General features: G+C 32.9%; 1 protein-coding gene across 1 annotated transcript in view; it reads left to right on the top strand.

Moving 5' to 3' along the window:
- Positions 1-12,813, top strand: part of LOC138693115 (uncharacterized) — a 28,304-nt gene extending 15,491 nt beyond the window's left edge. Inside the window, exons 3-4 of the mRNA XM_069816750.1 lie at positions 8,873-9,104; positions 12,221-12,813. Of these exons, the coding sequence (XP_069672851.1) occupies positions 8,873-9,104; positions 12,221-12,375 (387 nt within the window). The 3' untranslated portion in view covers positions 12,376-12,813. The remainder of the gene's footprint in view (positions 1-8,872; positions 9,105-12,220) is intronic.
- Positions 12,814-17,534: the final 4,721 nt, after the last annotated feature.

Here is a 17,534-nt window from a genome sequence, read left to right as displayed (position 1 = left end):
CAGGATGAGTAAAACCTATGGAACAATGCTTGTAACTTTCTTATTTCTAATTTTGTGAAGAAACTACTTATAGAACAGTTGTAGCGTATGAAAGAAAGAACATTTTGAACATGTTTTCAAATACTATGCTTTCCATTAAAAAATGAGTGTGCCAATAAGACTGTTTTTTTTAATGACACCATGTACTTCTTAACCCATTTTTGGATTCTTCAGGTCTCAGTATATAAAAAGTCTTATTTTGTTTCGCTATTTATATATAAACTATTGTTTCGTAAAAATTACCAGTGGCGTAGCATGAAATCTTGAGCAGGGGAAGCTAATTCAAGTTGTCTTTCATGCAATATGAGAAAACGTGTTACAAAAATATAGTCTTAAAATAAATAGTAGTCAATGTCAAGTCAGCAGTCGAAGATTGGTTGGAACCTCGTAAGTAACACCAATAAGGCATGACCTCAAATGGTACGTAGTAAAATATGATTTCACGGTTTACACATATCTCTAACAAATAGACACATATACGCATAACATTCGTTCACTCCCTGTCATACTTAGAGAAATCACAATATTAACGGTCAATAGATACAGCATTAGTATCATTACGTAAGTATGCATCTGTCTTTTGGTTGTGTCCTTCATTGACAGCAAGGGAGTCGGTCATTTGTTTTTTAGATCACACTTTTGTTCGTAAGTCAGTCTTGATAATAGAATTGTCCTAAAAATTCAGGAACTGTTATTTCACTCATTATTTATTATATCAGCCACAATGCACACTAACACTTCAAATGAACACAACTGACGAAAAGGGATAACTCGGAAACTACTTATTTTCAATGTCAAAGCTAGCTTCTTGCTACCCTTGCGACCAGGATAGTTAAGTTAGAAAGGGATGGAAAATCTGCGGGGTGGGTTACACAGAAGAATGAGTGTAAGAAACCAGTCAGCTTGGAAGCTGGTGTGTGCAGGCTTCTTGTTTACTGCTGCATCACAAATCATCCTGAGCTGCCGCATCACAATATTTAACGCGTAAATATAAATTCTATTAAAATTAATAAATAATTTTGTCCATAGACTGCAGATTTATTATGAAATTATTATTAACTGGGGAAGCTGAGCTTTTTAGCTTACGATGAAAGAGTAATGGAACGGAGAAAAATTCCCTCCGGCGCCAGGATTTGAACCCGGGTTTTCAGCTCTACGCGCTGAAGCTTTATCCACTAAGCCACACCGGATACAACTCCGGCGCCGGATAGAATCGTCTCAGATTAAGCTTCAACTCTTGGGTTCCCTCAAGTGGCCGCTCTCTGCACTACGTCATAGATGTCTATGAACATAGGACCGAAGTCCACACATATGCTGAGGTGCACTCGTTATGAGTGACTAGTTGGCCGGGATCCGACGGAATAAGCGTCGTCTTAAATCATGAAGTGATTTACGCATATTATATATATTATTTTAATGTGCCGAAGTATTATTATTATTATTGTATGTCCAATGGGGGGTAGCCCTATTTTACATATGTATGCTAGGGCTATAGTTTTACACAAAAAATAGGCCTAAGCATAAAACAAATTGAAAAGAAAAATAAATTAGCTTACACAATGGAAATAAAACCTAAACAATCCGTAATTTAAACATTGCGATTGCAAATCAAACATCAGTCATCAATTGAGACATACAGAAAACAGTTACAACACATAAACAAAACATTTAAGCGGTATTCTATACCACAATTAAGCAACTTTCCCTAACATATGTACCGAAGTACATATGATATTTCCAAGCAGATATTCTGCGTCATCATACGATACGTTCCATTACTCTTTCATCGTATGATGACGCAGAATATCTGCGTGGAAATATCATATGTACTTCGGTACATTAAAATAACATATATTTTTAGCTTACATTAACGCTACGCCACTGAAAATTACCTCTTTGTATGTGTGCTGAACAAAGGGAAATTTTAATGCTTCTGTACATCAATTTGACTAGGCTTTGGATTAAGCATTTGCAGACAAAAGATAATAGAAACAAGTGAATAAAAATAATAGAACAATTGAATAACAATAGGTATTTCATTCCAATATCTATCTGAAAGTAATTATAGCAAAACTTAAAAAAAAAAACGAAATCAAATAGGCATACTAATGATGATCGGCTATGGTGATAAAAGGAGGAATCAGGAAGTCTTATTTAATGAAATGCATCCAGAAAGGAACATTACTGATTCTACATATTTAAAATTTTAAGAAAGTTCAATGAAACTGAAAGTGTTAAAATAAGCCAAAGTCTGGAAGGCCAAAACAAATTACAGATTGTGAAAGAACTCTTGATAATATTAGCAGTAGAAGAAAACCCACATTTATCGACTCGCCAGCTTGCAGTTGACCATGATGTCAACCATTTTGAGCATTTTTGTGAACTGAAATCAACACATAATACGATACAACAATGCTAATTTTAGTTTTAATGTGTCTTCTTGCTTTAAAATCCAGTATTGTATTACTATTGCAGTTAAATTTCAATGATGCATACCCTATAATTTGTCCTTTTTAAATTATAAATTTAAATAATATTAATATTGTTATTCAATTATTTTATTAGCTTTATTCACTTGTTTCTATTAGCTTTTGTGTGCAATTGTTTAATCCAAAGCCTCCTCAAATTGATGCGCAGAAGCATTAAAATGTCTCTTTGTTCAGTGCACATGCATAGTCACCAAAAGGGTTAATTTTTACAAACAATAGTTTATAAATGGCAAACCAAAATATGGTTTTGTACGTACTGAGACCTGAAGAATCCAAAAATGGGGGAAAAAAGTGCATGGTGCCATTAAAAAACAGTCTCATTGACACATCCTTTATAAATGAAAAGCATAGTATTTGAAATTTGTTCAAAATATTTCTTCTTTGATACCTTATAACTTTTGTATAAATAGTTTCTTCATAAAATTAGAAATACTGAATTTGGCACGTCAGGTTGTTTTTTAATTTGATGATCTGTATATATGATGTAAAAAAAATACAGTAAAACTTTACTCTCTTTTGAACAAATGAATATTTTAGTGAATAAATTATTTTTCTTGAGTTTTAGCATAACATTGAATTAATTTAATTAGACAATCGAAATGTTCCTCATTTTCGATCTAGAAAATGGCTAAGGCGCAGTGCAAACTCCAAGTCTCGTAGAAAAGATCCTATTTCTCAAATATACACGTAAAAATGGTCAAGTGCAGAAAGGTCAGGTGATCTTTCAGATCAAAAATGTGCATACCTTTTATTGTATACGTATTTTGTCCTATCAACATCAGGCTGTGAATTCTCTCATTTTCTGTTAAGAACATCTTGTCTAATGTTTATTTCACAAATAAAACTGCTTTCATAAGATCGAGACTAAAAAATGTAGCAACAGTGAAATTATTATCATAGTAACCATAACCATGGTGTTTCTGTATGAAACAAATGAAGTATAGCATTGCGATACAAAGAAACATGTTCTTTCATATTATAATATTAAAAATCGTATTATGCCGTATCATTTAAAAATGTTCTTTATAGGTATTGTTATAACTCCCATAACAACTGCTGCAAATACATTTTATTTCCATAAACATATTCCTTTCTAAATATAAGGTTTGACGAATCTGAGAATTTTGTCAAAAATTCCTTTTTCAATTGCATTGTGCGTTACATTTTTAAAAATTCTGTATGCATATTAGGCCTATTACACATTGAGGCGTGTCTTCATAGTTTGAGTATTCTAAGTACTTCCTTTCCTAACTATATCGAACAGATGGGAACCATACTACTCAATGGCACCTGGGTCATTCCATACAAAAAGTATGTTTTTGAACCATGATGTCTCAAAAGTTAAAAATATTGTAGTAGGTTATTTTATATGTTCTAAACATGAATTTCAAGCAATACTATATTTAAATCTTTCATAGTTTGACAGCAATCAGAATTTAAAATATTGGTTTAACAAAAAACACGGTTTCATTCATTGAAGTTTTCTTACTATGTAAAGGAAGATGGAAAAGTGATTTCAATGAAATTATAAAAAGGAGAGCCTTGTTTATAAATGTCCTTAAAATGAAAAATATATATAATTTTTAAATGGTTACCCACCGTAAAATATTTGTAAAAAGTATAGAACACAAAATGCAATTCATTTTTATAGACGAAGAAACATGTGTTTAATTCTTTAGGGTATATTGATTCCACTGTGAAAATTTCAGAATAGTCACATAAATATCATGTCAGTTTTTAATAAAAATAACTCACCGGAACAAAGGAGCTCAGCAGGTAGGCTCTCCCGTCGTACAGAATGTTGCGCGATCAAGGTGAGGGAGACGGACGTTTGAGATTACTCATCGTTATGAAGTCTCGCGAACGCTGCGACCGCCACACATAGCAAGCAATTTTCAACAGTCGAAACAAAAATTAAAAGTTTTATTTAATTCTTCACAGGTTTTTTGAGATAAAGTCATAAAACTTGGGAGATGGATTAGGAATAATAATTTCTTTAATACGAATGAAATTCGCATGAATTTAATTTATTGCATTCGAATATAAAACTATTTATTTTTTTCAATGAGATGTTTTTATGAGCATGCCTTAATATTATTCGGATTAGTCTTTAAGGTATTAAAATATGGTTATTCAGGTTTACAATGGCGTCTGTTTAGTTTCGATGACACTTCATATAGGATGTCTAGAATATTTTAAATTATGGATAACGTGTAACTGCCACCCATTTTTCAGTCATCCGTATGACTAAAATATTAACGATATGGAGGTCATAGTTGGCACTTTAATTTATTTTCATAATAACATTATTATATTAAAAGCCCAAAAAAATTCATGACATCGCTGGTATATTCTTAAAATTTTGTATGGAATGACCCACCTAAGATACCAAGTAAAAATATATTTAAATAATGCCTTGATAAACTACTTTCAGTTCAAGTATGACCCAGTAATTTGGATTAATGGAATGGTTTACACAGCTTTGCAAACAAACTGTCCAGCATCAGGTCAGGAAACAGAAACTCCGCCAGCTAATTTGTGTCGCGTCACAATTCGTAAACAAACCGCGGGCGCTACGTAACGAAGCAAGAACTGATAGTGTCTTCCTAGTTCAACAGTATCTCTTCAGAGGTTGCCGTGAAATGGCGCTTTGTAAGAAAAGCTAAACTTCCTAAAACCCACACACATAGATCATGTCCTCCGAGAATTTGTGTATGATACAGAATGGGGAAAACCTGGCCCTCACAAAACATCGCAGTAATATAAGTACATGGTCCTGTTTAGAGCTTTTGCGCTCCAACCCGACCTGAACACGTATTCCTTCTGTAATCTGTATGTACATTTTGACAGGGAATAGTAGAGTCTTACTATGATATACTGTGTTATCTCTTCTTGCTACATTTCCCAAATAATCCCCTACGGTGGCTCAGTGGACAGACCTTCAGTCTGTCACGCAGACGGTCCGGTTTCGATGTCTATGAAATTAAAAAAAAAGTACCTACTTTCTCTAAGGCAGTGATGTCAAAGCAAGCGCATTTTTCTGACCTTACGTCGTGCGCGGGCATCAAGCGTTAAGTATGGAAAGAGAAAGAGTTGTGTATATGAATAAGCAACCTGTTGGATTAAGAAAACAGTGGTGCACAAACTTCAAACGGAACGTGAAATTTTATGTCGTTATTTTTATATGGCTTCTTTCTGTTTAATATTATCTATATTGTCTGTAAAACAAAAGTACTAATACCAATTTCTTAATATTGCACTTGTGTTTTAAACTTTAATAACATAATAACGAGTAAAGAAGGAATATTCACAAAAATTCCATAGTAGTATAGCTATACTGTACTAAATGGATGAAATACATCATTCATAAAGAAAGTGATATCTCAAAAAAAGAGACTGAGTATGACATGATAAGTTGGAATTTATATTGATGGTACCTTTAGCCTTATAAAAGTAATCAATAAACTAATCAAAACAATATTAGGCCTACATTACAAAGCAACGTTACCTAGGTGCTGTATATGTTTTAAGTGTAACTAATATTCCATAACAAAACCCTTATCGCATTATGCTTTTAAGGTGATATTTGTTAGCAACTTCCTGTCATCAGAATATTAAATAATTTTCTCGAAATGTGCTGAAGCTATAGAGCTGTCATTTTTACAACACATGAGCACGTATCTTTTGCTTATGATGTAACAGTAGTTGCTTTGTTAAGTCATTTCTTTACAAATAATTTCCATACGAATATTTTAAAAATTTTCAATACACTATCTTCAGTAATACGTGTGTACGGTATATTAGATTTACGAAAACATTTTGTAAAGCTACTAAATAAATAGGCCTAGATCTGAAAATTTCACTTTTCTATAAAAGAAGCTGAGAAAATATTTCTTTTGAATAAAATATCAAACTTGTGAAAAATGAGCATTAAAATTAAAACTTACATTCTTATAATGCACTTAGCCTATAGGCCTACTTCTCATACAAGTCTAAAAATTAACATGGATACAGTTTTAATAAGTTCTCTTCCCTTTATCTATTAAATCAGTGTTGGCCATTCTTGAATGTAGCTCGACCAAACGACATATAGGCTACTACCTCTTTCGTCTGTCTCTTTCCTTTCCGCTGTAAAGCGCTCAGGCTCTCCTGAGCTCTAAAGCGCGCGCATGCTCCTATGGGTATCAATTGACATGACTGTTGTAAGCCAACAATGTACGAAGAGAACGATAAGAACACCTTTTTTTTTTAGAAGTTTTCTGTAAAATCATTTTCTGTGAAAGGAAAGTTGAACACTGTTAATCTTCATATTTGCTGCTATTAATCACGTTAAATTATGAAAAAAAAAAAAAAATGCTGAACGATCTCTACAGCACATCATCTCATAGAAGCAACAGAGACTCTAATTCCTTCCGTCGGTAGTCAAATTTTGCTCGAGTTATAAAATACATAAAGCCATGAAGAGGAACAGATTCAATTCCTTCCACCGATAATCAAATTTTGGTCTGCTTATTGCCTACAAGAATATTATGGACTCATGACGAGCAACACAGATTCCTATGATTATCAAAATTTTATCGAATCATAGAGCTAGGATTATCAGATTTGATTTTAGGAAGCAAAGATTTTTTTACAAAAATTAGGGAAATACGTGGAACTTTCCAGGGATTTAGTAGCATAATTATAACTGATTGTTTAATTGTTTAAAGTGTAAGATTATTATCGCTCTTAACTGTATGTTGGACATTATTGTTATAAAATACATTTACAGAGCCTTTATGTCAAGCCTACATATAGAAATGTAATAAAACTACTTATTGATACCCAGGAAAACATGAAGCATTGCTAATATCACTAATATTTAACACATGATTTGGCAGCCAGAGGTAAAATTGTATTATATATTTTTACATAAGATAAAGTTTCAGCATGACATATTGAAGTTGCAGTTCAGCCTTCACGAAATCAACAGTACACTTATTTCTTACATCTGACTATTTAAACTTCATAGCATTAAATAAATAAATAAATAAATGCATACAGGTCTAGTAGACTCCATGTTGAAAATAATTATACTTAGGAGAAAAACGTGAAATGATATAAGACGTATTTTATGACAAAAAATGTAACAATACGAAAAAACCCTATGTCATGTACGCTATTGACGGTAATAAAAATGTATTTATTTTACTTTTTATTTAATTAAATTAATTTTCTTATTTAGTTTAATGAAAAAATAAATACTACCACTAACTCATAAGAGACTCTTGGTAGACACGTAACTTTTATCGAACTGAATTTGTTGCGATTTTTAACTCGCAAAATGTAATAATAATAATAATAATAATAATAATAATAATAATAATAATAATAATAATAATAATAATAATTCTCGACTTATGACCTAAAACGTGAGAACTTGTCAATACATATATTCAGTATGTTTGTCGCTCATTTCCTGTAACTAACATATTTTTAAACCGTTTCCCTGATAACTCGTACAATTTTACAGATAATTTAATGAAATTTTGCAAGCATGTGTATTTCATAGACAAAAACAAAATTGACCTCTATCACTGTTATATCCTGACTAGTTGTTATTTTGTAAAGTTGTATTAAAAATGGAAAAATTTAGTTCATCGAGAAAAAAAAATCCCATTAATATATTGAAATGATAGAGGTCAGTTTTATTAAGGCATTATTGTGAATAAAATTAAGTAAAAGCATTTTCAAATTTTGAAAATTATATGAGATATTTGGGAAACTGTTTTTCCTAACACATACTGCATCCACCAATTCAGTGAACCGTAAACTGTTCAAGTTTAATTTAATTTAAGTTCTGAAATTTGTTTAATGATGTGGAAGAATTTTGCAAACACTGCACTGAATTTCAGATTGAAAGGAGTTCAGGTTAGGCTGTAATAAATAATTGTTGTTGAATATTAATAAATTTAGACAGGCCAATGGTGTACCTAACCATTTAATATATCGCATGAGACTCGTATTTCTTCCTTACGTAATGAAATTGTTTCGAGTTCTACAGCATGAGCGCATAAGGGCAGTTAGCCTAAGCAAGGCAGCCACAAATGGGGACTGAGCATTACCGACATAGAAGCAGTTCCACCGTAGCTGAAGCATGGCCTTGTCATCTCGAGCTGGTTACGTGGAAGTCTTACGAAATGAACACATTTTGTCCACTGCGCATCCAAGGTCATGCTTCAACCACCGGGTAACGGCTTCTACTATCGATGTAGTATCGGTAATAGTAGTAAGAGTAAGTTCACGATCGTTGGAAGAATCTGCACTCCATTACAGAGCCTGTTTCCTGTCTGTTGTGCCTGCAGGTGGGGTGGATCAAGCTGAATACCTCTCATTGGCAATGGCCCGAGGCGCGCCAGGGCTGCGAGGATGAGGGGGCGCACCTTGCCGTGCCCGACACTTTGCTCAAGATAAGCGTCTTCAGACAACTGCTCAAGTACAACGCAGACATCCTGAAGAGGGCCGTGCTCAAGAATCAAGTTTTCGTCGGGGTGTACGACCCAGACCGTAGCAGAAAGCTAGTCACTGTTGTTCACGGTACTGTAAACACACTTTTTCTAAATCACGTTATAGTACTATAATAGGCAGACTCGGCTAATTCCGTGATACTAAGGTTTTGGCGCAAAAATAAGGTTCAAATTTAAAAAGGAGTGTTTTTAATGTATACACATTATTACATTTCACGAAATTACATGTCAGCATTTTACCTCAAATTTATACAATATTTTACAAACAAACAATGCATATAAACAAAAGAAAATAGCATTCTAGAAGGTTTGCTATAATTTTGTAATAGTACAAGGGTATTTTCGTGATAATCCTTAAGGGGACTGAGTTGTCTGAGCGTATGGCTGTTGTGTATAGGTGAAAGAAGTGAAGAAAATTTCCTATTACTCTTCAACTTTTAATCTCATTTTTGACGCAGATGATGCATAAGGGGCATTCATACTCCACTCATACTTATTCAGAAAAGAATAATTAAAATACGCCTTAATAAACCAATTGATTACTCATCCGAGCTTTTATTCACTGATTTTAATGTTTTGAAAATTAAACAAATTTATTTTATTGCCTTATTAATCTTCATACATAAAAATCGCAATAAATTCAAATTGTGTCATTATAAATATGGAACTAAAAGATCCGATTTTATACGCCTAGAGGAACCAAAGTGTTTCACAACAACAGCTCTTAGCCATGGTACCTATTTTGTCGAAGGTTATATAATAAAATAATTGAAAAAATACCCAAATCTGGAAAATTTTAGTATCAGAAATTTCAAAACTAGCGTTAGGAATTTAATTTTTAAAGAAAATGTATTGATTTAATATGTATATGTAGGCCTATTGGTCCACACCTGTGGAATAACGGTCAGCGCGTCTGGCTGCGAAACCAGGTGGCCCGGGTTCGAATCCCGGTCCGGGGCAAGTTACTTGGTTGAGATTTTTTCCGGGGTTTTCCCTCAACCTAATACGAGCAAATGCTGGGTAACTTTCGTTGCTGGACCCCAGACTCATTTCACCGGCATTATCACCTTCATTTCATTCAGACGCTAAATAACCTAGATGTTGATACAGCGTCGTAAAATAACCCAATAAAATAAAAAAAAATGTAGGCCTATTTATATGAGTTAAATTGTTAAAATTGAAATTGTATTTTGAAAGTTAATTTATTTCTTATAATTTTTTTCTCCCTTGACCCACTTTGTGTCAAATAATTATCTTTGTGTTAGGTATGTGTTTAGATAATTCCCTGAGCACGAGTTTTTACTCATTCAAGGAAGAATTAAGACTGTATTTTGTACATGTTATTTTTGTAACAATAAACAATAGGCCTAATAATGTAGAGTAGTAGGAACTTTTGAAGCAACGAGCGGGATTCACATGTGAGCGCAAAAGTACATTGAAACAGAAGCATTTATGAATGTATACTGTAGTCATCGACTCTGACTAAAGGTACGTATGCGTTTATTGGCATACTGTAGACTGTATATTTTCTGGCTGAAATCGCTAAACATGACGTATAGTAATGGAAGAATAACTTACTATTCTTTCATAATGATTAAACGAGCAGAGTTCCGTAACCGTTTTAAATACAGTATGATCATGTTCATTATGTATCACTTTCCTTCTAAAATTATATTTTCCTTCGTGATTAATTCCGTATTATGTTCAACCGTACTGTCTAGGGGAAGTTATTAATCCTGGAGGAAAACCTCTCTATGAATTTTAGACGTTCTGAGCATGTGTAAGCAATATTCTATATTAAATTCACATCATTTATATTTGTGTAGATTGTTGCGGGCGAACTATGGTTTCACATGTTTTCGTTTTTTTTTTTTTTTTTTTTTTTTTACATAGATGATAGTATAATATGTTTGTTGATAGGCGATGTTTATTGCTTGGTGGCGATCGGAATAGTGAGGTTAGGTTAGTTTAGCTTAGTTTTTCTTGGGTTAGGATTAGTTAGACACAACTCAATTTCAGAACACTCTTTGACTCCACATTACACTACACAAACACACCCCCACAGGAAACAAAACAAAAGGCGCCAAGACAGCAACAACCAGTTCTGAAGAAAGCCAATAACAGGCCGAAACATGTTAACCAGGTACGATAGAATTTAACACGAGAAAGACATATAATATATATTCCAAAGATTCGAATTTGATATTTAATATTGATAAATCGTGATTAATAGAGCAAGGAGTGGTTAATAAATAAATACTATTGGTGAAACTCTTAATCTACTACCCACTTAAAGTACAGGTAAAGTCTTATTAACGTTAAGTGAGTTGCATGAAATCGGTCCCTAAACTTAAATTCTTCTATAGTGATTTTCTTCCGCCTAAAGTTGTTATTAACGTTAAGTAAGTTGCATGAAATCGGTCCTTAAACTTAAATTCTTCTATAGTAATTTTTTTTCGACTAAAGTTGTTATTAACGTTAAGTGAGTTGCATGAAATCGGCCCTTAAACTTAAATTCTTCTATAGTGATTTTCTTTCGCCTAAAGCTGTTATTAACGTTAAGTGAATTGCATGAAATCGGTCCTTAAACTTAAATTCTTCTATAGTGATTTTCTTTCGCCTAAAGTTGTTATTAACGTTAAGTAAGTTGCATGAAATCGGTCCTTAAACTTAAATTCTTCTATAGTGATTTTCTTTCGCCTAAAGTTGTTATTAACGTTAAGTAAGTTGCATGAAATCGGTCTTTAAACTTAAATTCTTCTATAGTGATTTTCTTTCGCCTAAAGTTGTTATTAACGTTAAGTAAGTTGCATGAAATCGGTCTTTAAACTTAAATTCTTTTATAGTGATTTTCTTTCGCCTAAAGTTGTTATTAACGTTAAGTAAGTTGCATGAAATCGGTCTTTAAACTTAAATTCTTCTATAGTGATTTTCTTTCGCCTAAAGTTGTTATTAACGTTAAGTAAGTTGCATGAAATCGGTCTTTAAACTTAAATTCTTCTATAGTGATTTTCTTTCGTCTAAAGTTGTTATTAACGTTAAGTGAGTTGCACGAAATCGGTCCTTAAACTTAAATTCTTCTATAGTGATTTTCTTTCGCCTAAAGTTGTTATTAACGTTAAGTAAGTTGCATGAAATCGGTCTTTAAACTTAAATTCTTCTATAGTGATTTTCTTTCTCTTTCAGGCGAACCTTTTCAACCAGAGAGTGAGTCTTTCTGGTTTCCGAATGAACCAAACAACGCAAATGCAGGAGAAGAATGTGTCACTCTACACTTGGAAGGAAAGCTGCGGGATGTGCCTTGCTTTTACAATCTGCCCTTCATTTGTCAGATAGACTGAGATGCGAAGTGTCGTGTTCCTCGGTAACAAGAGTACAAACAGCGTGATGAAAGAAAATTAATAATATGTGAGTGCTGTCTAACATTAAAAAACAATTTCGTGTAGAGTAATTTCTATTACTATAATGAAATAATACTGGTATTTTTATACATTTTTAAGTACAAATTTGTTACAAATATACTGTACGCATAATCATGTTTTATTTATAACTGTTTTAAATAAGTCATTAACACAAATACATTATATTAAATTAGTAATTGAACTGAGGTGTAATTATTGCTTAGATTTAAGTAGGAACAATCACTGTTTATCTTCTATTTCATGAAATTGATGTTATTTGAACTCTGGGAAGAAAATATTCCAAAGCTAATATCAAATGACAACTAGGTTGCACTTGATTAGTATTCTTAAATAAAAAAAATTATTTTACATATCTCGGATACACATTATCTTTTTTCGATGAAGTAGACATTTCACAGAAAATTTCTAAATACACCAAAACAATGGGAATAATTAACACCATTATGAAACCTTCCCTAGTACAAAGGCATATTCGAATTCGCCTTTACAATACCTTGGCGAGACCTGTACTTTGTTACGGCAGTGAGGCATGGACGTTGAGGAAGAAAGACGAAAGCAGAATAACGGCTAATGATATGAAATTTATGAGATATACAGCGGGATATACGAAATGGGATCACAAACGCAATGAAGATGTAATGGAAGAATTACAACTAGAACCTGTAATTAATCACGTAAAACATTATCGGAACAACTGGATAAATCATCTGCATCGCATGTGTAGAGATACATAGAATCCCAAAAGTTATGCTCCACTATCGTCCAAACGGGAAGAGATCTCTCGGTCGTCCAAAGAAGCGCTGGATTGAAAATTCAACTGTGAGATCGTAACAGAACATTTGGCCTAATACTTGAAGGGGAGAAGAAGAAGAAGAAGAAGAAGAAGAAGAAGAAGAAGAAGAAGAAAAGAAGAAGAAATTAAAAAAATGAGCAATTCTTTACTTTCCATCACCATATAATTTGAACAATGTAACATTTTTCATTGTATATCATTCTTGGACTTTCTTTCAGTATTATTTACATACAAAAACAATTACAGGTTCTACCAGAAGTTTAAGGACACCCCTTCGAGAAAGATGTTGCACCTCTGTCCTTATACTTAGGGTAAACTAGGGTCTGTTGGACAGTCGGGCATGTTGGACACTGTACTTTAATGTGTTACCTCGCCACTTGTGGGCACCACATTCTGCTAGAAGTCAATGACGGAAGTAGCCACGAGTGGGGATACTTCCGTCATTGACTTCTAGCAGAATGTGGTGCCTACAAGTGGCGAGGTAACACGTTAAAGTGCAGAGTGTCCAACATGCCCGATTGTCCAACAGACCCTAGTTTACCCTATGTGAAATCCTCTGATGTTTATAAAGGGACGATACCTGTGAAAAATTAATTTTTTTACTGCAAATCCGAACTCTCTATCTTTTCAAACTGCAGATTAAACAATAATTTTTCTGTTATGAAAACTAACTGAAAAATTACATTTTTGTAGGAAAAAATTAATTACGCCAGAATGAATTTATTTAGATAAATGAATGTTGGGATAGAGTTAGAAATATCATTAAGGTTTCTTGTACAAAAATAATACTTCTTGTTTAACCAAATTGTGACACCTCATTTACGCATTAAAATCTAGATTTTTTCCTTTATTTCCTTTAGGAAAAATTGCCATTTTCTAAAATTCTCTTTAGTTTGAATTTCGCAGCAAATAGACCCCGAGACCGGCACTACCACTTACATAATAACATTGGGAGTTGTTAATGCCGGTCAATCAGCTTATTCCCACCATTTTGGTAAACAGTTGTGGAAAAGTTAGATTTCTTCCTTGAAAAAAAAAAAGTGAAAATTTATCGACTTCAGGAGTGTGGACGTGAAGTTGTAGAGTTTTCAGAAGAAAAACTGAATTTTTCATAGGCGTTTGGTCCCTTTATAAACATCAGGAGATTACACATAAGTATAAGAACAGGAATGAAACATTTCATTCGAAGGAGTGTCCTTAAACTTCTGGTAGAACCTGCAAATACTTCTCAAGAGATTATTTTAGGTGTCTAGTATCACAAAATTTATGAAAATGAGTTTTAATTATAAACTGAAAGTAGTAGTGTATTTCTATCTGGTGAAACAAGAATTTGTTATAAAATCGGCCACGTCATCGCACTACAGATCACTGAATATAGGATGGTGAAACAAAATGGGCTAAGTCACTCAGCCAGTAAGATCAAAACCGACCAAGTCAAGGAGCGACTTCGCGTCATCTTGCTGCGATACTTTTGATTTGAATCCCATATTGCTGGATTATGTGACGATGTTACCAATCAGCAGCCAACATATTGGCCTATTCTTGAAATCCTTATATTTAATTTTTGCGATGTTGACAACAAAAATTTTGAAGTTTTGCATTGTTGGCAACACAACGTTCGGAATTTTGCATTCATTATCTGGAGACGAGACAATGGGTGTGGTAGCCAGGGTGCCACATTTAAATTTTTTTTCAAGCATTTAAGTATCCAAAATGAAGGAAAATGTAATACATAGTCTACGTGTTATGAAAGTATTTCTAGATTTTTTTTTAAAGCAAAAATAGGAATCTTTTTCTGTTTCTTTTTGGCCCCGAACACTTCCCAGTGTCCTTAGCGTCAACATCAAACCTATTTCACGAGGTAGCTGTACTTGGTAAGTAGACTAATCATTACGACTCAAACACAAAACGAATTTAATTTTTATCTAGACTTAGTAACTGAATTTAAATTTCCGCATTAAGTACTAATCTGCGAACTTCATTGTGAATCATTCAAGAATCGAAGTTAATAATATTACTTACTTAAATTCTTTTCAAAGAGGTTCATTGCCGCCCTCTCATAAGCTCACCATCGGTCCCTATCCTGAGCAAGATTAATCCAATCCCTAGCATCATATGTCACCACTCTAAAATTCATTTTATTATTATCCTCCCATCTACGTCTTGTTCTCCTCAAAGGCTTTCCTCACTCAGATCTTCCAACTAAAACTCTATATGCACTCATACGTGCTACATGCCTTGTCCATCTCAAACGTTTGTATTCAATGTTCCTAATTATGTTAGGTGAAGAATACAATGCGTGGAGTTGTGTACTGTGTAATTTCCTCCATTCTTGTATGACTTCATCCCTCTTAGCTTCAAATATTTTCCTATGCACGTTATTCTGAACTAGTCTGTGAATAAAAAAACGGAATATTGTATTCTTCCTTCAAAGGAAATGAAGATAGAAGAACTCTTAATGTCTATTTATCTCTCAAAGTAAGACTCCAAGTTTCATAACCATACAGAACAACCGGTAATATAACGTTTCATAAATTCTAACTTTCAGTTTTTTTAAGCATACTGGATGATAAAAGTTTCTCAACCGAATAGTAGCAAGCATTTCATTATTTATTCTGCATTTAGTTAATAATATTAATAGAGCTAAGTTACAACAACAAGAAAGTAGTTTAAAGCAATAAAGTGATTGTGTAAGGTGTAGATAGTTCTGAAGAAAGTTTTAAATTAAACAAATAGAAGTTAAATTCGAAATTTGTGTAATATCAACCTCATGCTGCGTTGAATTTAAGCAACGAAAAATGTTAATTTATGTTTTTATTGGAACAGGAATAAAGTTTATATCAAATATGGAGATAAAATCAGATTTTATAAGAATTAAAAATCACTCTTCCTATAAAAATAAAATACACATCTTCAGAATTAATCTTTTGATAAAGTGCATCGGATTACAAAAATATAAAATCACATCATTGAGTAGAGCAAGTTTCAATAACCAATACAGGGTTGTCAGAGTGCATCAAGTTTTTAAATTCCTTTGGAGAACGAAAAGTTACATTAGTTGGGATGAAATTTCTGCACATATAAAGAAGAAAACTAAAATTCTTTCTATCATTTATCATCATAATACACTGTTCTCTTAAATTGACTAAGCATGTCGGGAATTAATTCAACAGTTTTCTCAAAATATGCTGTGAAATGTTTTATATAATTTTTTTTCTCGAAAAGGAAGTAAAAACGATAAAAATTGTATTAAACACTTTTGTTTGAAATATCTCGGAGAGTAGTCCCTTAAAATTAATGACATTACTTATGGTTCACCCTGTATATAATTTTATGTAAATTAATATTTGGGAGATGAATATCATGTGTGATTTATGAATAAGAAATGAAATAATTGAACTTGTAAGTAAAACAAAATACCTATTTTGTCTGAGTTATTGATATCGTTGTTCACCGTTTGTGAAAGTAGATCATAATGTATTTGAGGTAGACTACCTACCTACATTCTCTTTGCTTTCGAGACAATTTAAATAATACAGTTTACACTGAGAACTGTTGTAACTCTCTCTATGTGGGTTCAGAACAACGCCAATCCTTCACTTAACAGAAATATCACGTCACATTATTAACTGATATATGTCATGAGGTAGGCAAGATTCTAACACATAACCGTGACTTGCACTTAAGTCAGATTTATTTATACGTATTTAGAAGTTAATGAGCACGACCAATAATTATCCACACTCAAGAATTGAACATTGCCTGTCTGATCCTGCCTCCTCAGAAAACATGTCCCCCTGTCCTAATTTCTATTGAGCCTCTTCCCACAGGTTGCTACTTCGGTCCTTCCTTAAGAATATTTTAGTGAGATTGCGGTTTAAATTAGTCTTTCTAATGAATTATGCCTCTTCTTAGTATTCTAAAGTAAGTAATCTCAAAATCTTCTTCAAAAGTGTTCATTGTTTGTTACATTTAGCAAAATTTGACACACAATCGCCTGTCAGCCATTCCAGTTCTCACAGGTGTTACACTTTTACTATTTTCAAACTCGTAAGATCAGTATAATTTTACATAAAACATTGTTGAATAAAATGTATTATTATTGAAGAAAATAAAGAAAAGGTTCCATCACGGATGTTACACGATTTGTGAATTCACTTCACACCTTATTAACAATAATTGTAAAACTCAGGCCTCTGCCTGAAGCAAAAAGATATTGATTCTCATAATGTCCAATTAATTTACAAAATAATAATCAATAAATATTTGATAGGTGACGGGAATA

The sequence above is a fragment of the Periplaneta americana genome, chromosome 17 (assembly GCF_040183065.1).
Source record: "Periplaneta americana isolate PAMFEO1 chromosome 17, P.americana_PAMFEO1_priV1, whole genome shotgun sequence".
NCBI classification, from domain to species: Eukaryota; Metazoa; Arthropoda; class Insecta; order Blattodea; family Blattidae; genus Periplaneta; species Periplaneta americana.
The sequence above is the reverse complement of the archived record's forward strand: the minus strand, read 5'-3'. Positions and strand labels throughout refer to the sequence as shown.